This window comes from Mastigoproctus giganteus, chromosome 9 (assembly GCF_048544385.1).
Source record: "Mastigoproctus giganteus isolate SK-2022 chromosome 9, ASM4854438v1, whole genome shotgun sequence".
NCBI lineage: Eukaryota > Metazoa > Arthropoda > Arachnida > Uropygi > Thelyphonidae > Mastigoproctus > Mastigoproctus giganteus.
In genome coordinates, this window is record NC_143583.1 from 93,826,232 (window position 1) to 93,849,077 (window position 22,846).

At 36.8% G+C, this 22,846-nt stretch overlaps 1 protein-coding gene across 1 annotated transcript in view; it reads left to right on the plus strand.

Annotated features, from left to right (window-relative positions):
* LOC150080552 (vacuole membrane protein 1-like) overlaps window positions 1–22,846 on the plus strand; it is a 246,568-nt gene that overhangs the window by 197,512 nt on the left and 26,210 nt on the right. Inside the window, exon 11 of the mRNA XM_090381983.1 lies at window positions 5,849–6,027. Coding sequence (XP_090238109.1) covers window positions 5,849–6,027 — 179 coding nt within the window. The remainder of the gene's footprint in view (window positions 1–5,848; window positions 6,028–22,846) is intronic.

Here is a 22,846-nt window from a genome sequence, read left to right on the forward strand (position 1 = left end):
TTCCTTGAATTACTCTAATAGATCTTGAGTTATAAAATTTAAAGTTAGAAAATGAAAAGCAAGGAAATAGCTTTTTATAATGGAACTTAGGATATACCAGGAGCGTAACTGCCCGACCCTGTAGTAAGGGATCCTGGTATAATTCAAGGGGTTAAAGGGTCGTATGTAATGGACAAAAACAGGATTATAATCAAAAAATATAGAATAACAATTGTAGATAGTAATAAGGAAGTATGGAAATAAAAGAAATAACTATTACCAAATGTAGGGATATTTAAATAAAAAATGCCATTTGTAAGAATTTTATAATAATTAAAATAATTCATTCTATCTGATATAATAATAAATTGCAAACATCATTACAGAACTGTTCAATTAAAAGTAACCAATTACAACAAAGAGAATAAATAGGAATTTGCAGATTACCACCCTATTCTGCACTAAGTATAAAAGAATGAATTTTTTGGGCACATGTTACATATTATAAAACAAATATGACAACAGCACCCTCTCAGTTCAGGTAACTGCAAGACAAACTAAAATTAAATAAATAATTATTAATTTATAAAACCAAAGAAAACAGTGCCCCCTAAATTTCATGTAACTTTAAGACAAACTAATTGACTGAAATTGTCGTTAATAGTACAAAATAAATTTGAATTTTATTCAGATAATATCCTATGAAAAGAAATAGTTGATTCTCAAATTTAGATTGACTGTAAAAAGACCAATTGAAATAAAATATCCATAAAAATATTTTACAAAGTAGAAATGAAAATTCCTTTTAACGTAATTGAAATTAGGATGAAAGATGAAATTGATTATCTTTAAATAGAAAGGAATCACCAAGAAAGAGAAGAATGATGATATCCAGCTCAGGACCCTGGGTGTGCCAATCTGATACTCACCAGATGTGAGCCCCTGGGATTAACTTTTTCAATGAGTGTAAACTATATGTGACATATTCTCAAGGTAGTGCCTACTATATACAAGCCCTCAAAATGACTAATGTGATTCTAAATAGCTACTATAGCATTATAATAGCAAACTTTGTGAACCAGAAGAGAATTATAGTGAATGTTGAGCTAATAGAATTGAAATACTTATTTAGAACATACTTTAGCTATGATGTAACTTGGATTTATATTATTGTGCCATTTATTAATAGCAATAAAAATAGCTTTGTGAAGATGTTTTTGCAATAAAATTAACTGGGAATCCATTATTAATAAGCTTAGCTCTCGCCTATAAGCAATTCTATTGATATTGTTAGCATTATTACATATTTTTATCAATCTAAAGCTTTGTGAAACAATGATATTCCTGTGAATTCTCTTTGAAATATTAGAATGCCAGTGTGCTAGGTTAATGAATTTAAAACTAAATTCTTTGTGCCTGTCATATACTGTAGTGTATAATATTTTATCTTCTATGTAAATTTCTATATCTAGATAGGTAGCTGTACTGGTACATTCTAACTCTAATTCAGGTGGGTAGTACTTAACTATATCTTTAAGAAAGTTGGGTTCATTTATTACTATTAGATCATCTGTGTAACAGTAAAGTATTAAGTTTTTATATAATTTATTTCAAAATTATGCAAATTAAGGTTAGCCACTAAGCATGAGCTGCAGGCCCCCATTGCTATATCTTTATGTTGTGTATATGTACTGTCACCATTAAATATGTAGCTATTGAATAAACATAAGTTAATTATGCAGTCCCAATAATTCTGTTGGCATGGTAATATGTTTTGGTACTCCTTATAATAATTACTAAATACTAATTTTAAGTTATGGGAAATACTAGTAAATAAGTTTTTAAAATCGAATGTACTTATATGTTCTATAGTATTGGAGTTGTTATTTAAACATTCTAAGATCGGGGTGTTATTAAGAATAATTCTAGATATACCTATATTACTTAATATGACGAGTAGAGATTCCAGTTTTTTATGTGGGAGCTTGGCATAGCTGTTCCTACATGATGTGATAAATCTGAATCCTATTGGGATTTGTGGAACTTAGGTATCCAATATACATAAGGAAATTTGGTGTTTCAATTACTTAATATAGCCTTTTGTGCATGGCCAGTAATTTCTTAATGATGTTAGATGTTACTATTTTGTATGTTATGCTATTATTGAGCTCTTTTAATAATATGGAAGTATAGAATTTTTTACATATAGTGCTATAATTGTTGGCTGCTTTTTCTACAGTTGTTATTATGAATTTAGTTTGCAAATCCTTTATTGCTGTTTGATTATAGACATATCAAATATCTTAGTAGGTTGTGCTTTGTTTAGCATAAAGCCTATATGTTTTTCTATAACTTCATAGGGGAGAGTAATCCAGATGTGGAAAGCTTACAATGGTGTTTTATGTTTGTATGCCAGTTTTAAGCAAAATTTTATTAGGTCAGTGTGTATTTGTTTATTAATTATATTTAATTTACTTTTTCTACTAGGCATAAATTTTAATCCATAAGATAACAGGTTGTGTAATTCTGTGAGAAACTATACTCAAATCTCCAGTAATGACGTGTTTATGATGTTTGATATTGAGGCAAATGGCAAAAACATTCTGCCTCAATATCACTTTTCAAAAAGAACACATCTTTTATACTTAGTGCAGAATGGGGTAGTAAGCTGCAAATTCCTATTTATTCTTTTGTTGTAATTGGTTACTTTTAATTGAACATTCTGTAATAATGGTTTGCAATTTATTATTATATCAGATAGGATGAATTATTTTAATTATTATAAAATTCTTACTAATGGCAATTTTTATTTAAATATTCCTTCTTTTATTTCCATATTTCCTTATTACTTTCTACAATTGTTATTCTATATTTCTTTATTATTATAATCCTGTTTTTTGTCCATTACATACCATCCTTTAACCCCTTGAGTTATACCAGGATCCCTTACTACAGGGTCGGGCAGTTACGCTCCGGCATATCCTAAGTTCCATTATAAAAAGCTATTTCCTTTGCTTTTCACATTCTAACTCAAACTTTTATACCTCAAGATCTGTTAGAGTAATTCGAGGGAAATTGAGGTATTATTACAATACTTATTCTTACCTCCTTTCTCCTTATGTCAGCATAAGCTTTCTTTTGCACAATGTATAAAATAAATAAAAAACACAACAACGGAAGTGAAAATTATGGTTGGCACTCTTTTTCTGTATTATCTGTTGGGCTAGCTGTTATATTGCCTTTATGTTTATTATTTGGACCTAGTTAAATAGGCAGATAACAATCAGAAACAGCTAGCCTTGCTAACTATTGGTGGGATATATTGAATGGTGTCAGCCCTCGAAAAAGTGCCATTCAATGTATCCGATCATCAATAATTAGCTGCATAATCATCATTTTATTTTATTCTATTTATATTTTTATTTTATTGCTAATTATGTGTTAATTTCTAGGGTATAGCAATGTAAACCAATACAGACTATTTTAATCTTTATAGGTTCTGTTGGCTTTATGGCCCACTTAGTACTTTTATGCCAATGTTTTAATACACTTTGAGTACCTATATAGTACCAATTATACTCTTACAGTAGTAATTAGATTACAGACTGATGTGATATTTAATCTACAATTATAATTATTAACCATATGGTGCAAGGAAGCCTGAAGCTTATGCTGCACAGGCCAAAAAAAATTTCCGAGTTACCCAGAGAGAGAGAGAGAGAGAGAGAGAGAGAGAGAGAGAGAGAGAGAAATAGAAAGGAATCACCAAGAAAGAGAAGAATGATGGTATCCAGCTCAGGACCCTGGGTGTGATGGCATTAATCTGATCTGATATACCTTTTACATCTATTCCAATATTTCATAATAGATTAAATATATATATATATATATATTAAATGAGTAATATGGTTAGTAGGTTGATAGTAATTAATATACTGGATTTATGCATGACAAGTCTGCTTTATTCTTGCTTTAATTTTCAATTTCATATCCTTTGTTTTCTGTCAGGTCAATGCGATCAATGTGCCAGGTCAATGCGATCAATGTGCGCTATATGCATAATATAATTGCAAAATTTCTTAATTTCTATTATTTGTTATATAATCTCAAAATGGATTTTGCCTTAGTGCATATTAATCATTACAGAAAACCCATTATCACATTTTCCTTTCAATTTGGATGGTTTGTCCCTGAAGAAGTGACCCAAATTTTAGGTATACAGTGATAAATTTCTGTATGTATCCTTTGTGTATATGTAATATACTTCACCTATGTGTTTTACCATAGATTCATATAGATACGTCTCTTAATATAATTCTCTTACTATAATCTTCCGCATAAATTAATTGTGTGTGTGTGTGTGTGTGCGCGTGCATTTCTTCATATATGTATGTAAGTTTCAGGCGCCCCTTGAATGTTAGCGCCCGGGTGCATTGCACCCTTGGGGCAGCCTGCCCCTACACACACACACACACACACACACACAATAGAGCTTGGGAAATCCGAATGTCAGTAATTCGAAATGTCACTAATCCAAATGAGCTAGAATTATTATTATTATTTTTTTTTATGATGGTGCTATAAAATAATTACAGTAAGTGCCGGTTATTGTGATCACGTTTGGAATTGAATTTGATTCTATTAAACTGGAATTCTAATAAGCGAAAATCAAAGGAATATTATCCACAGGCTATAAAAATGAAGATATAAAGCACAGATTTGCACCTTTCCCCTTACCAATTAACAAAATTAAATGATATGTGAAAAGTAGAAGAATATTATCTACAGGTTAGCAAAATAAAAATAAATTTACAATTATGTACATAGCTTAATTAATATACATATAGTACTAACTAAACACAACACTTTGTAATCTGTTATTCAATACACTGTAATGTGATGTTTCTTTTCACTGACTTCCCCCACCCCTTTTGGGTTGTAAAATCTAAAACAGTAAAAAAAAAAAAAAAAAAAAAAAAAGGTCACTCAATAACAAAAACATGCCATGTGGAAATTGCAACTAACACAATACGTGCAAGTGAGATATGGAGTAAAAAGATTCCGAAGAGACTTTTTAGAGATGTTATTTTGCTGTATTGTAGTTTGTTTTTTTTTCGTCTTTTAAAAGGAAGCAGAAATTTTTAACAATTGAATCGAAACTTGAGATTTTAAACACTTTCAAAGGGAGAAAGTGGGTCTTCGTTTGCAAAATTTTAAAGGTTTGCATTGCAACTTGATTTAGGTGGTGCAGAAAAAAAAAGCTATGAGAACAACTAATAACCCAACCCTCTAGAATGCTGTTTATTTGTGGTTCACAGAGAGATGAAGTTCAGGAGAACCCATATCTGGACCGTTGTTATGTAAAAATGCACTGTATTTTAACAAAAAAATTATACGGTCCCTCAGATTTTAAAGCCAGTGTTTTTATTTCTAACCTTACTAAACCTTTTTTCAGGTTCCAGAACAGTATTTTTGATAAGCTTGAAAATTCAAACAAATTGGAAGTCCAAACTATCCCCAGTCCCAATTAGTTCGAATTATTGACACTCTACTGCATATATTTCCCAGTAATGTCACTGCTGTGCTGTCTGCAGTTATGTCATTCATATATCAATGGTCCCCTATAATCAGCATCAATAATACTGATTAGAGAGGACTTTTTGTTTTAGTGTATATTCAAATAATGTGCTTTTACTATATTATTAGTTTCTGAAAATTTACATTGCAAATCAGCAAAGAATATTGGCTTTATCATAAAAATTGTAAAATGCATTGTTTGCACATGCACCCGTCCCATACACGAATTGTTTATCATGCTCAATGAAGCTATCTTTAGTTTGATGTGATCATGTTATTCTCTTTATTGTAGATCCCAAATCCACTATTTGATTTGGCAGGCATTACATGTGGTCACTTCTTAGTTCCATTTTGGACATTCTTTGGTGCCACTTTACTGGGAAAGGCTATCATTAAGATGCATCTTCAGCAACTTTTTGTCATAATTGCCTTCAATGAACACCATGTTCAACAAGTTGTTGATCGAATCAGGTTAGTGTCTTCTTATATATTTCCTTAGGGGAAGATGATAACCAGATTCCCTTTAAGGGTTTAAGATTAATGTAATTTTATTTATTTAATAGAGGAAATTAATTTTCAGCATGATTTTAATTATTTTTGGTTCTGATTTTATTTAATCTTATTTAGGTATAATTTATAAAGAGCAATCAACCACCCTCTGGCTAAAGGCAAAATTCTGCACATCTATTCTGCAACCATCCTTCCTCGGTTTCAGTTTATGCCCCATAATGTGCATAGTCTGAGCAAGAGGAAGAATCCCATCAGCATTGAACTTCATCCATCCATTCAAAGCCTTAAACATCTCAATCAATGGTCCCAGAAAAAAATAGTCAAGTGGTGCGGACTGCTCTGGTCGAAGGTGATCTAGTTTTATTGAAAGACTATTATCAGGGAAATGGGTAACATTTTTCATAATGAAGGATAGGTGGTCCAGAACCAGTGTGTTTGCCAGGAGCAACAACTGATGATATTACCAATGGATTGTCAGATTTTAAGTTAGGTAAAGGAAATTCTTATTCATGTGGGGACTAACCACCTGTTGGATAAATATAGAACTATGCCAAAAAAAAATGTCGCGAGTTAGGCCGGAATGTGTATGGGTCTATAGTTTCAGCCAGACACAATAAGAGGGATTATATGCTGAAAGCCTTGTTGGTTGAATTGAGGCAATCTGCAAGGCTCTAGGGGAAATTTTTATCACTGTTGCCTGCATTTGTAGGTATAAGGAATCTGTTTTGTAGAGATGGTATTCATTTGAACAAAGGTGCTACAAGGATGTTTGCCAGTATCATTGAGGATACCCTAAGGATTCAGGGAAACTGTTAGTCAGGGGAGAGAAGGGTAATTTAGATCCAGGTTTATCTGATGATATGGGTCAAAGTAATTCTTACACTCACCTCATGAATTCTCATTTGTTGCCACAACAGCTGATGTTGATAAGATGTTCTAAAGGTAACAATGTTTCAAATGAGGGGCAAGGTAAGGCAAAATACAGACCCTAAATAAATTCAAGGGATGTGTCAGGGTAGTAAACTATAGAAGGTTGCTTCATCTCAACTGTGTCTACAGTAATATCAGGAGTATCATCAATAAAGTGGCTGAATTTGAACTCTTGGTTAGGACAACTAATGCTGATATAATATAGCTAACAGAAATGTAGTGCCACTTAGAAATTGGTGATGATGAGTTCCACTGTTATGTATAATGTATTTAGGAAACATAGGGAAGATTGAAAGGGTGAGGTGGTCATGCTTCTTATTAAAGCATGCCTGAGGGCAAAAATAGCTTTTACTGAGTGAAATTACATCTCCCAGCATAGAATCTGTTTGGTGTGAGTTAATTGGAAGCAAAGGAACAATGAGAGTGTCAGTAATCTACAGACTAAAAGATTGTGAAGAATATGACAAGAGACTTTAGATGCAGAAGGAATGGACAAGCAAGGGTGAATGTCTTTTTATGGGTGGCTTTAATCTGCTCCCCAGATTGATTGGAATAAGTGGGAGGGAAACTCACCATGGAGAAAAACTTTTTTTTAAATAAAATAGATGATTATTATTTGTACCACCACATTAGAGAAAGTACTAGGGATGAGAATATTCTTGACCTGATCATTTCTAGCAAATCAGATGACATCACAGGAACCATTGTCAGGAGGAAGTGATCATGCAATTGTCATTTGGAAGAAAAAGAAAGATGTTGCAGTAGTTAAAGATAAAGGCATGAATTTTAACTTCAAAAGAAGGGACTTTGACGGTTTAAGGCACTATATGGCATCTATTAATTGGGTAGAATGCAGATTGAGGACAAATACACTTGAATTAGGGAATATTTTTAAAGCAAAAAACACAGAAGCCATGAATGCATACATACCATTAAAAAAATACTGCAAGAGGAGCATGCTGAAATGGATGAATGAATGTGGAGCTGGCCGGTCAAATAGCATGTGATAGTTACATAAAGATGAAATGTTGAAGCCTACAACAGCTACAAGTTGATTTGTAATAATACTACAGATAAGGTTAGAGATGCTAAGGCTGGTATGAAAAAGCACTTGCTAAGAGAGCAAAGAATGGGGACAAGAAATTTTCATGTATGGAAATACAAGGAAAAGAAAGCTAATCAGCTCAGAACCTTGTGCATTGGGTGTGGGAAAGACTTAGATAAACCAGCTGACGGTTTAAGGTGCTATATGGCATCTATTGATTGGGCAGAATGCAGATTGAGGGCAAATACACTTGATGACGTTGTGAAGCATAGATCTTTTAACGGTACAAAAGGGTGATATTGTTGTACACGTTGGCACCGGTGACATTGAGTAGGAGATCTGCAGATTTACTTAACAAATACAGGTCAATATTGCAAAAAAGTCGTAAGTTAATGTTAAATTTGAAAGTGTCTGCAATTCTGCCCAGACACGATAGGAAAGAATACACGAGTGCCTTGTCAATCAATTCAGTGCTGGAGGGAATGTGTAAGGCTTAAGGAATAGAATTTTTTTCAGCATTGTCTGTGCTTGTTAACAGGAGAGACTGCATCTACAGGGATGGGATACACGTAAATAGAAAGGGTGCAAGAATATTTGCTGATGCTATCGAGGCAGTGTTAGGTGGGTTGGAAAACTGTTAGCTTGGTGGGATTCACAGACTAAAAGGTTAAAAGTAGCCGCAGACAGAGGTGAAGGTGATTCTTGCACTACTTCTATTAGAATAAGCAGCGGCCTGGAGTTCAGGGGTGCTGGGGATTTCAGGAACTGATGACAGTCATCATGAAACAGGTGAGTATATGGGATAACTAATAATAAAAATAGGTACATGTATACCAATGCTAGAAGTATAGTAAATAAATTTGATGAATTTGAAGTGTTGGTCAAGACATCAAAGCCAAATGTTGGGATAGCAGAGATGTGGTGTCACACAGATATTAGGAATGCAGAATTGGAATTTGGGGAGTACAGTGTATACAGAAAGGATAGACAGGACAGGATAGGAAGAGGGGGGGGTTATGCTGTTACCTTGATCCTCTTCAGTTGGTTAGTTAAGTTCAGTTAGTTAGTTAAGAAACACAAAATCTAAGGAAGTGCATCCAGTTGACATAGATAGACAGTGCACTGTTCAGTCAGTTAGGTTGACATAAGCACTGCGAAAGCAAAAATAAGAGTAGGAGTGTGCTATAGGCCTAATGACTCAAATGAGTACAATGAACAATTGTACAGAGAAATAGTGGGCTAGTAAATCAGAATGTCTTATAATGGAGGATTTGAACTTCCCAGATATCAACTGGAACTTGTGGTTTGGTCATTCGCACACTAGTAAAACACTTTTGTGGATTTATTGGATGATTGATTTCTGCAGCAGCTTGTTCGAGAGGCAACCAGAGAGGGCAATACGCTTGATCTGATTATCAGCGGTGATCATTCGTGTATTAAGAATTTGCAGATAAAGGAACCACTAGGTGGCAGTGATCACAGTGTACTGATGTGGGATTTACTTAAAGATATAATTACAATCAGGGGTAAAGGAAAGGGTTTTGGCTTCTGTAAAGGTGACTACAGTGGTCTCAGACAGTTTTTAAATTCTGTACAGTGGGATCAACTGACGATGTTACCAATAGTAAATTCTAAGTGGGAAGCATTCATAGAAATAATCATGGAGGCTACTGAAAGTTTCATGCCTATTACGAAATATTGTTCAAAGTTTAGGCCTAAATGGTTGTCAAATGAACTAATGAAACTCGTGGCAGAGAAGCGAAATGCATGGGATGCATATAAATTATCAAGCGACACAGAAGCCTATGGCAGATATAAGCTAGTCTGTATCAAGTCACAAAGGAGGTTAGGCAGGCGAAGGCAGATTACGAGAAATTTTTGGCAAAGGATGCTAAGAAAAACAGCAAGGATTTCTTTACTTATATAAACCAAAAGGAAAAGGATGAATCTGATTGGTCCACTTGATAACGATGGTTCGACTGTTGATCCTGCTCAGATAGCAAACAAACTGAATGAGTATTTTGCATCTACATTCACACATGAGGAGTTATTAGGATTAAAAATGCCAGAAGGTTATCAAATTGTAGCAGGGTGCTTAATGATTTTGTAATAACTGAGAGCAAAGTGGAGGAGAAATTGTTGAAGTTAAACATAAGAAAAGCACCTGGAGTGGATGGGATCTATCCAGTTATATTAAAGGAGATGGCAAAGGAAGTAAACAAACCCTTAGGTTGTTCCAGAAAACGGCAGTTGAATGGATAAACAAGGAAGATGAAAAGTTGGTTCTGTGAGTTGACGTTGGACAGTAAATGGATGTTGGCTGGTGGCGGCATGTGTTCGGACTGTTTTGAAAGATAGAGCGGGAATTATAGAAGCCAATGAAGAACATTGCTCATGGAAGTATCTGTAGAAAAGGTATGCAGAAGAGAAACATTGTGTATGAGACAGTGAATGGAGAAGAGTCATCAATTAACCTAACTCCTCTTCTGAATGCAATCTAGAAGTTTGAGAGAGGTTTGAGGGCCACTGCCCCAGATGTGGGGACAGTATTCCATGGTAGGGCTGATTTGCGATTTGTGCAGATTGTGAACAGCTGTTTGGAGAAAAAGTAACGCAGAGAGCGAAAAAAGAAAACCAAGTTTTTTAGATGCACAGGAAGCAACATTTGTAATGTGCTTGTGCCAAGAGAGATTAAAAGTCAGGGTAATCCCCAAAAAAGATATATCGTTTTGCCTAGAAATTGGAATGTCACCAAAGATAAGCATAGGAGCTGAAGAATCCTTTTTGGGAGATATAAGACAAGACTGAGTTTGAGAAGGATTGAAATCAACTAAGTTGTCTTTGTCCCACTGGAGAATTAACTGGAGATCGGCATTTATGGAATTGGTAGCGGATATTTGAGAGGTTGAAGCTGATTGAGCAGGGCAAGGTTTCTCAAAATGGAAAGTGGAATGCAATGGGCTATCATCAGCGAAACCATGGGTAGGATTTCCAGTCAATGGAAGAAGGTCATTAATATACAAGAGGAAAAGAATGAGGGAAAGAACTGAACCTTGGTGGATACCAGCATTACTGGAGAAGTTAGAAGACAGAGAGCCATCTACTATCACCTTCAGTGAGAGATCAGAGAGAAAACTGGATAACCAATTACAAAAAACAGTTGGCAAACTATAAGATGGAAGCTTGTTTAGAAGACCTTTATGCCAAACGCAATTGAAAGCCTTTGAGATGTAAAGAGCAACTGCTTGTGTTTCACCAAACTTTTCCATTGAATTTGTACATAAATGGATAACATAAGCCAGAATATCACCAGTGGATCAACACTGGCGGAATCCGGTGATCGTTAATCAGACGGAAGGTTTCTAGGTAGTTTAAGAGTTGGCGGTTAATTGATTTCTCCATTACTATAGAAAGAGTAGAAGTAATTGCAATCGGATGATAATTGGATGGGAGGTATTTGTCACCGTTTTTTAGGAACTGGCTGGATATGAGCAAATTTCCAAACAGAAGGAAAAACACCTTTGGAATAAGAAAGTGAAAACAGGTGGCAAAGAACAGGAGTAAGTTCAGGAGCACAGGTTTTGAGAACAAGTGGAGAAATTCTATCAGGACCTGGAGCTTTCTTAACATCAAGATTTGTCAAAATCCTTTTAATGGAAGACCAGAGGAGGCATTGAATGGAGTGTTGGGAATGGCAGGAGGTGTTTTATCAAGATCATTAATGCATGAGTTGGAAGAAGAATGGGATGCTAGCAGGTCAGCTTTATCCTTGGCTGAAGTGTCAACAAAACCATCTGGTTTTGACAGAAGTGGGAGCAGAAATGGGCTAAACTTGCGGCCAATAGCTTTGGCAAAAGACCTGAGTGGTCGGCTACCATTAGGGCAAGAAGCAAGTTTTCTACTCTTAGCCTGTTCAAAATCTAGTTTGGACTGATTAATAACTGCTTTACAATTGTTGCAAGCGTTGGTGTAGGCAGATAATGAAATTGAAGAATTGGTAACAAGCCAAATACGATATGCAACATTCTTCTCTTGAATAGTCTTAGCACATTTATTGGAAAACCAAGGTTTAGATAAAGGATGAGATTTTAAAGTGGAGTGTGGGATAAAGAATTCCATTCCTACAAGAATAATTTCTCTGACATGATCTGAGCAAACGTTGGCATCAGAAGTTTTGAAACAGTAATCCGACCAATGGAAAGAAGAAAAGAAATCTCGCAGGCCATCCCATTTTGCATTCTTGTAATACCAAACAATACGAGGTTTGGAGTAGCCATGAGATAAAGGCTCCATTGGAGAAGAGATAATCACCAAGTTGTGATATGAGGTGCCTAAAGAACCACTCACTTCGACGGTGTACTTAGATGGGTTGTTTGTGAGAAAAAGGTCAAGCATGTTGGCTGTATGGTTAGGACTGTCCAATATTCTTGTAGGTAAATGAGCAATCTGTGCAAGGCCATTAGTAATTACAAAATCCTCAGCATCTTGACCAGCTGGGTCGGTGTGACTAGAAAACGGAAGCCAGCTGGAGTTGTGAACATTAAAATCACCAAGGAAACTTTCCTCACTGTAAGGAAAGTTGGACTGTAGAAAGTCAAGTTGTAAGGAGAGGAAGTCAAAAAGCTCCAAGTGATTAGTGGAATTGGGAGAATGGTAGAGACAACAGATGAATTTGACACGGTGAGGTAAAAAGATTTTAAGCCAGAGAAGATCGAAAAGAGGAGATTCCAAATTACCAAGTCTCTGACAGTGAATATCGGAACGGACATATGCACAATTACCACCTTTCAGGCGAAAGGAATCATACAGCGAATAGTTTTGCAACTGAGATGAGCAGTAGTTGAATCAACCGATAACTGACATTCTGTCAGAAAAAGTACATGGAGTTTGGCAGACTGCAAGTGGAAATGGACATCGTTGAGATTAGAATTGAGACCACGTATATTTGTGAAATGAACTAGGAAGTGTTTGGGAGGTTTAGATCTTTTCGCAGATAAGCTTACTCTTTTAATTTGATAATTCATGGTGTATTCAATGGTAAGAAAAAGTGGGGGGGAAATACTGTATGAATAATTAAATTTTTGGATTGTCTCTTCCACAATGGAGCCTTTATCTTATGGCTATTCACACCCTTGTGTTGTTTGTCATTACAAGAATGCAAAATGGAATGACCTGCAAGATTTCTTTTCTTCTTTTCCTTGGTCGGATTACTATTTTAAAACTTCTGATGTCAACGTTTGCTCAGATCACGTCAGCGAAATTATTCTTGCAGGAATGCAATCCTTTATCCCACACTCCACTTTAAAATTTTGTCCTTTATCTAAACCTTGGTTTTCCAATAAATGTGTTAAGGCTGTTCAAGAGAAGAATGTCGCATATCGTAATTGGCTTGTTTCTAATTCTTCAGTTTCATTTTCTACCTACAACAAAACTCGCAACAATTGTAAAGCAGTTATTAATCAGTCCAAATGAGTTTGAACAGGCTAAGAGTAGAAAACTTGTTTCTTGCCCTAATGGTAGCCGAGCATTCTGGTCTCTTGACAAAGCTATTGGCCGCAACTTTTGCCCATCTCTGCTCCCACCTCTGTCCAAACTAGATGGTTCGGTTGTCACTTCAGCCAAGGATAAAGCTGACCTGCTAGCATCCCATTTTTATTCCAACTCATGTATTAATGATCTTGGTAAAATACCTCCCACCATTCCCAACATGCTCCATTCAATGCCTCCTGTGGTCTTCCACCAAAAGGATGTCAGAAGGATTTTGACGAATCTTGATGCTAAGAACGCTCCAGGTCCTGATGGTATTTCTCCACTTGTTCTCAAAACCTGTGCTCCTGAACTTACTCCTATTCTTTGCCGCTTTTTTTCATTTTCTTGTTCCAAAGGTTTTTTCCTTCTGCTTGGAAATTTGCTCATACCAGCCGTTTCCTAAAAAGGGTGACAAATCCCTCCCATCCAATTATCGTCCCATTGCAATTACTTCTACTCTTTCTAAAGTAATGGAGAAATCAATTAACCGCCAACTCTTAAACTACCTAGAAACCTTCCGTCTGATCAACGGTCACCAATATGGATTCCGTCAGTGTTGATCCAATGGTTAAAATCTGGCTTATGTTACCCCTTTATGGACTAATTCAATGGAAAGGTTCGGTGAAACACAAGTAGTTGCTCTTGACATCTCAAATGCTTTTGATCATTATTGGCATAAAGGTCTTCTAAACAAGCTTCCATCTTATGGTTTGCCAACTGTTTTTAGTAATTGGTTATCCAGTTTTCTCTCTGATCGCTCACTGAGGGTGATGGTAGATGGCTCTCTGTCTTCTAACTTCTCCACTAATGCCGGTGTTCCCCAAAGTTCAATTCTTTCCCCCACTCTTTTCCTCTTGTTTATTAATGACCTTCATCCATCGACTGGAAATCCTATCCATAGTTTTGCCGATTATACCACATTGCCTTCCCCTTTCCATTTTGAGAAACCTAGCCCTGCTTAATCAGCTTTAACTTCTTGAAAATCTGCTACCAATTCCTTAAATGCCGATCTTCGGGTAATTCTCCTGTGGGGCAAAGACAACTTAGTTGATTTCAACCCTTCTAAAACTCAGTCTTGTCTTATATCTCACAAAAAGGATTCTTCTGCTCCTAAGCTTATCTTTAGTGACACTCCGATTTCTAGGCAAAATGATATATCTCTTTTGGGGATTACCCTGACTTCTGATCTCTCTTGGCACAAGCACATTACAAATATTGCTTTCTCTGCATCTAAAAAACTTGGTTTTCTCTTTCACTCTCGGTGTTACTTTTCTTCCAAACAACTGCCCACTCTGTATAAATCGCAAATCTGCCCTGCCATGGAATATTGTTCCCACATCCGGGGTGGTTCCCCCAAAGCCTCTCTCAGGCTTCTTGATTCCATTCAGAAGAGGGAAGTGATTCATCTCTAACAGAGTCTCTCCACTCGCTGTCTCATAGACGTACTGTTTCTGCTGCATGCCTCTTCTACAGATACTTCCATGGGCACTGTTCTTCTGAATTGGCTTCTATAGTTCCCGCTCTCTCTTTCAAAACAGTCCGAACACGTGCCGCCACCAGCCAACATCCATTTACTGTCCAAGTTCAAACTCACAGAACAAACTTTTCATCTTCCTCGTTTATTTATTCAACTGCTGTTTTCTGGAACAACCTTCCTTCGTACGTATTTCCTGAAAATTACAGTCTACAGAAGTGCAATGTTAACAAATATCTTCTTTTGTCTTCTCAACCTCCAACCCAAGCACGGTACTAAGTACTATAGGGCGCCTCCGTAGCCAGGTGGGAAGGAGCAGCAGTGCGTAGCACACGCTTCTTGATTAGACCGGGGTTCGAGCCCGTCACCACCAAATACGGAGGATGCGGAAAGGTCAGCGAATGACCACTGCATATTCCCGGAGCAATATGGCCTTAGTTGCTAATGCTCCTAAAAACCAAATAACTAACTAACTAAGTACTATAGGTTCTGATACCTCTCGTGTTTGGGGTTTACGTAAAAAAAAAAACGGGATGAATAATGACTGTCGGACCAGTCATTTGTCGATAGATCACATCTAAATATGGCGTAACAATGTGTCCCTCTTCCTTCTTGTTGTGATATATTGTGGCTCCAGCTGTCCATTTGGTTTCACGCTTGAACTGAACCATGCAATCAAAGTTCAGGATCCTGAAACTTATTATATTCTAACCAAGTCTTGGATAGCAGCAAGATTTGGCATTGCTGTGTAACAGTGTCAGTGAGGGTGGCGTGGTCTGCCCTGTAGGCTTTGGCAGTTGAATGAGAGAACTGAGTTCTTCCTATCATGGATTAATTCGAGCAAGCTGTCCTGTCTTGTTTGAAGCTGATTAGTCGCAAGCCTGGTAAACTCATTTTGTAGATCAGTGGTGGGTGTAGCATTTCTCAGGCCCTGATAGAATCTCTTGTCGCCGAACGGCAAGACAGTGTAAAGTCCATTGATGTCAGTTACACATAACATAGCTACATAAACCAGCTGCTGGTCGTGCCCCTTTTTATACTCGTGAACCACTGTATTGAACATGCTGCCTTGTGACTTTTGTATCATTATTGCACAAGCTGGTTTGAGAGGAAAGTGATTTCTTTTGGCACAGATTATGCAGTTGTTGTTCAGTGATATACTCGTGGTTCGTCTTGTGAGCTAGCTTCCCGATCTTAGCCGAGGTGGTAAATTCGAGCCACAATCATTGTATTCGATGTTGGATAATTTACCACGATCGAATGTCATCAAAAGAAGGTTAGCAAGCCCATCAGTAACGTCAGCATTGGTGTTGATGATATACGGCTTTCCGATGGCCAGTGGGGGCTCATAGGGTAATCCGCCAGTGTCAGTAACCATTATTTTATAGAGTAACTGCCGAATGTGTGCTTTTTGCTCTGCATCCATGCAACCCACGAAGATGCCTTGTGCGACTGACTGATTCCACTTTCTCCTCTGTAGCCCTGAGGATCACGTGGTTGTACTCATTGACAGAATTATTTCACAAGTAGAGTCGTATACTGTTTAGGAAGAGGTGACCGGCTTCCTCTTGAGTGAAGAAATTCGACTTGATAAGTTCTTGCCCATTTTGATCTAATTTAGCTCCATTACCGATTTTGGTTAACACAGATGAGAACATGACTTTCAGTTGGCACGTAACTTTGAGTTCGTAGTATTTGAGGCCATGCCAGAGAGTGGGACCGGCGACACGCTGCTTTATCTATTTATAGACCGGGGTCACTCAAGCGTTACAGTACCCGTCTGTATTACTGAAGTGGTTATATTTTTCCATCAAGAGGCGAATCATAAATGTTTTTCTGAAACCAGCTGGGCCCATCAAGAATATTTGAATCTGTTTGCGATTGGGAGATAACACACTCCAAATTACATGCATGTGTAGAATCCTTTGCTTGTCATTGGCCATTCTCATTAAGTTGCAGAAGTCCTCACTGGTCATCAAGTTTTTGCATTTCTTTGCAATTGCAGTTGAGCATGGAAAGCTTCAGATTCTCATTCATCTCGCTGTTTAGATGATTGTAAAAGTTTTGAAAGGGTTCTTCTCACAGTCGCGTTACAAGGCTATGCAGGTTGTTACCACATGTTTTGTCGGGGTTGTTGTCGTCTTGGCACATCGTCTTACATATTTCAATTATTTTCGAATGTCCAGTTCCTACAGTACAGTTTATGCTGTTCTAGTATGAGCTCTTCATTGTCCTCATAAATCTTGATGTGTAAAATCTTACAGCATGTTTCCTCATTTCGAAATGGAATGTGCAGCGTTACCATCTCGCACTTGTACTCATTGAGATCCTGAGCCAAGTCATAGTGTCAGTAGTGTATTATGCATAGATACTGTCGTTTCTTGCAGATCTCGTTAATGCTATATGTGTAATTTGCAACAAAGCATGGCAGATTAGCCGAGTGGTCAGGAGAAGCAGTGCAGTAGCACACTCTCTTTGAGTAGACCGGGGTTCAAGCCCCTGACTACTGAATACAGTCGATCTGCCAACCCACACTGGACCAGCATGGCAGATTATGGTCTATTTCCCTCAGCATGAATTGTTGAGGAGGCTTTCATCCTGCAGTGGGTTGGTAATGGCTGCAGTTTACCTTTTATGACAGAGTAACATGATCCAAGTGGTGTGGTCTCTTGTATTTGTCAAACCAATTCTCCTTCCCTGTGTTGACTGAAACAGGCACATTACATTGATCACTTGGCCCAGAATGCCGTATTGTCTGTATGCATGTCTCAGGCACCTTATTAGCATGAACAGTAAGCAAGGCAAAATAAGCCTCTTCTTCTTCTTCAAGAGGAGTGTTTCCATTTACAATGGGTTTCCTCAGCCTACAGGTTATTTCTTGTTAGGAATTTTTTCCCGCCATAAAGTGCGGTTCAAGGTGTCTTGGTCGGTTAAGCCTCGGGCTGTCATGCACTCCCATACTCCATCCATCCATGTCCTCCTAGGTCTTCCTCTTCTCCTTCTTCCAGGAGGTATCCATTCCAGGATAGCCTTTGGATATCTGTTTTCTTGCATCCATTTTACATGTCCATACCATGTTAGACGCTTTTCTCTGATGATGTCAATAATAGTCTTTTTCACTTCCATTTTTTCCCTTATGTCTTCATTCCGTTTTCTGTCTCTTCTAGAAGTTCCTGCTGAGAGTTTCCAAAAATCCATTTCTGTGGAGAGCAATTTGTTTTCTGCTCGCCTATTCAATGTCCAGGTTTCCACTCCATACAATAGAAGACTTTGTACAATCGTTTGAAATATAAGTTTCTTTGTTTTATGTAGGATATTTTTGCTCCACAAAACAGAGTTTAACATGCCGATAGCCTTTCTGCCGTCTGTAATTCTCATATTGATCTCTGCTTGGGATTATCCATCACTTTGTAAGATTGATCCCAAATATTTGAATTTATCGACTTGTTTGATTTTAAAACCTGCAATATTTAGAACATGTCCTTGCCCTGAAGACAACATTTCAGTCTTGCTAAAATTGATTTTTAGACCCCATTGTTTATATTCCTCAAACAATTGACGATGCATACTTTGCATCTTCTAAGTCTTGTGCTATCACCACCTGATCGTCCGCAAAAAGTAAATTGTGAATATAGGTGTTCTTATTAATCGGCAATCCCATTTTATTACATTTTTTTGACCAGGATCTTAGGCAGATGTCGATATAAATTTTGAAAAGTGTTGATGACATGCAACAACCTTGTAATAAGTCTTTTGAAGTGTGGAATTCAGGTGACAAAGCTGATCCCACTTTAATTCTGCATCTATTATTCCTGTAAATTGCCTTAATAATGTTAATCAGTTATCCATCAATATTTGCCTCTTTCAGTGCTTCCCATAAGTTTTCTTGGAACACTGTCATATGCCTTTTCAAGGTCAATGAAAATCATAAATATTTTTTTTTTCCTTTTGGCATTTTTCAAGGATCTGTCGTACTGTTGAGATATGATCTATACATGACCTCCCAGCTGAAAAACCACTTTGTTCTTCTGATACCTCGATTCGGGCTTCTAAATGGTTCCTGATCCATTTTCCAAGGATCTTTAACAGCAGATTCAAGACGCATATTCCTCTGTAATTTGAACAGCTTTTCCGATCGCCCTTCTTATAAATTGATGTAATATATCCTGTTATCATTTCTTTCGGTATTTCTTCTCCTCTCAGTATACTATTTAACAGTTTTTGTATCAGAACAGCCACTCCTCTTCCTCCATATTTCAGAAGTTCCATGTAAACTCCTCCAGGTCCAGGTGATTTGCCATTCCTTCCTTCCTTCCTTCTTTAGCAGGAGTTCCACTTTCCTAACAGAAACTTTTAAGCCTGAGTCTTCTACACCAAAATCCTCCATCGTCTTGAACTCTTCCCGGTCTTCTTTTAAAAGTCCTTCGTAGTACTCCGTCCAGTCTTTCAAATGTATTAATTGCAAACCAGCATTGTGTTTATTCTGTTTTCTCAAGTCTTTAAAGATCTTCCATGATTCTGCTGATTGCTTGAAGCCCAATTGCTATTAATAGTTGCACATTTCCTTTCCCATTCTTCATTTTCGCTTCTACTACCAACCGATTGGCTATTTTCTGTTTTTTCAACATAAATGTTCCTATATGCATCATTCCTATCACCCAGCCATTTCTGATATGCAAGTTTCTTTTCCTCTACAGCAGCTCTTACTTTCTCCTCTTTGTCTCTTCTTTTTGCCTAGGATTTCATGAGCTATTTTTTAACAGTATTTTTTAAATATTCGTAGATTTCTTCAGTATTATCTTTTATCTCTATGTTAATTGCCGCATCCAGTCTCTGGGTGAAGTTGTTTCTAATGCTGTCGTCCTGGAGTAGGTCAATGTTAAATTGATCCACTTGTAGCATTTCTCCTGCCCTGCATTGTTGGTTGTCCACACATATTTTATTAATCCAGTTCCACCTCAGTGTTGTTTTAACAAGAAAATGGTCAGATCCACATTCAGCTCCTCTATAAACTCTGACATCTTTCAGTACATAGGTCCCTGAATGTTTTGAAATAATGTAATCTATAACTGATCTAATTTGTCTTGTCTCCTGTGACCAAGTATATTTATGGATATCCTTGTGTTGGAAAAATGTGTTGTTTATTCTCAAGTCGAACTGTTCACAAAGATTGCATAGTCTATCTCCGTTGTCATTCCTCTCTTTCTCTCCAAATCTTCCAATAACTTTGCTATTTTGTTTAGTTCCTACTACTCTTGCATTGAAATCTCCCATTAGAAATATCTCTTTGTTCTTAGGAATTTTTTTCTATTAGTTCTCTCAGATCCTCCCAAAATTCATCCTTCAAGGTATCGGCGGTGTCATTAGTCAGGGCATATATTCCCAAAATACATATTTCTCTCCCATACATTTTCAATTCCAATGAGATCATTCTTTCATTAATAAATTGCCAGTTTTTGATGTTGTGTCTCAATTTCTTTTTAACAGCAATAGAAACTCCTGCTCTTGCTCTTTCACTCTTATCAACTCCACTCCAAAAATGGTAGTATTCTCCCATTATTTCCTCTCCACATCCCTTTTTCTTTGTCTTTGATAACACGATGATGTCTAACTTGAATTTTTGCAGTTCATCTGAAAGAAAGTTTCTTTTAGTTGAAAGGCCTTGAATATTCCAGCATCCCAAAATCATAGTCCTTTTCCGTTTGCTGAGTCGTTTCCGAAAGTACAGTCCATTTTCATTTTCACTTGTAGGTCGTTTAGCATTTGTGTATTTTTTACACTGAACGAGGAGCTAGTCCGTTGCAGCAACCCCCAACCTGGAGGGCCGGGGTATCTCTCTTAGTCTGGCCCCTACCCTTTGATCTGTCCGGCTTGGGAGGCCCTACCAGTAGCTAAGCTACCGCCGACTTAGCTCTCCGGGTCATCGGGACACACAAGCTCCCCCACCGCGACAAGGTGGAGAATACCATCGGGGGAGAAAAAAATAAGCCTCTCTGTCACTAAATCCAACTTCGGTAAATTCAATGGAATTTCTTGGTATACAAAGCCATTCAACTTACATAGCACTGGAATGGTGTTGTTCTTAAGTGATCCTCTGCAACTATTGCACACAAGTATCCCATCAACATCGGGAAATGCAGTGCATATCAATGGTACATCTTTAGCAGCTGATTTCTTTGTGTCAATTTCGAACCATAGATGATCACAAATGTAGCATATAGAACAGAAATCATTTCTCATAAACACCCTTTCAAACTCTCGATGGGCTTTCTTATGTAAATAGTATTCTGTATAAATAAAAGGAGATGATCATTTAAACTCATCTGCTCTGCAATTGGATAACTGTTCTGCTGTACATAATTAATTCTTACTTCAGGTACATTGTTGTTAGATGGAGCGGCACTGCTAAATTCAATGCTTGATGATTTTCTGTTTATCTTTTACGCAATCTTGATAGCTTTTGTCGTTCTCACACATTCATTGCTACCTCCGTCGTTGTTTTCTTAGGTTGGCTTGCTCGATACTCTCAACAACACTCTGTGCTTGACTTTGGCATTGTCAAAATTATTGATGGAATGTAATGAAAATGCAGATTGTTGCACTCATACTATTCAACAAATGGCTACAATCAAATGGGCAATTAGGCTATTGGCCTAACCTAGAGTAAGCAGCAGGTGTGTGCATAAAACATTACATCGTTCATACTAAATATTTTGGACTGAAGTATGATGCTAATGTCACTAACATTGATTTGATAGAATAAGTAGTTGAGTGTGGGCATAAAACGTTACATTGCTTGTGATTTCAGTTCTAGCTGTTCGATTTTTAAATGGTTCTGATTTTTGTCAAAGATGTTTACACGTAAAACATCTTCTGTGCGTACAGGGTACACATGCAATTTTTGTAATTTCCAAAGTTAAAGAAGAAGTTTGCAAGGAAAATGTTTCCAACCATCAGAAGAAGTTTTAAAGACATCGGATGCGAATTTCAAACGTATGTCAAAATATAGCTTCCACCATGCTTTTGAAGAATAGCAGAAATGTTGTAGCAAGTGCATTTCATCAAATGAGAACTATTTTGAAAAAAGGACTATCAAAATATGAATGATTAATAAAGGTAATGTGTGAGAATAAAAAAAAATTATGATCATTTGTTATTGAACAGCCCTCGTATATATGGGAAATGAAGCTTACCAGCTCTTTAGTAGATCTCCTTTGAAGCAGTCTCCTACATTGTATACACTAATTCCATGCCTCTGAAACTTCTGGAAGCATTTCTGAAAGGTGTACTTTGCAATTGCTAATTCCTGTGTCACATTCCAAATAATTCCCTTAGTTGTTGTAAATCTGTAACTTTCAACGTGATTTTAAGGCATAGCAGTCTGATGTTGTGGCTACTGCACCCATTGGCATTTTCGATTATGGAATTTGTTTTCCTACTGTGTTACCTCAATTATTTTGTTGACATCTATTTACATTTCTTATGAACAATCGTAAAAGCTAAATTGAAATTTATCGATGCTTATATTCAATAGTTAATGTCAAGTGGTGGAGGGTTTTTTTTTTAATCCTCTTTCGGTTAGATGATGTACCATGAATTTCAGCATTTTTTATTATGAAATTTGTTTTCCTGGTGTGCTGGTTCAATTACTGTACTGCCATCCATTTATACTTCATATAAACAGTCTGAAAAACTTTTTTTTTTTTGATCCTCAAGTCCATTATGGAAACCTACAACTGACATGATTTCCAGTTATAAAATTTGTTTCCCTCTGTACTGCAGTCCACTTATACTTCATATAA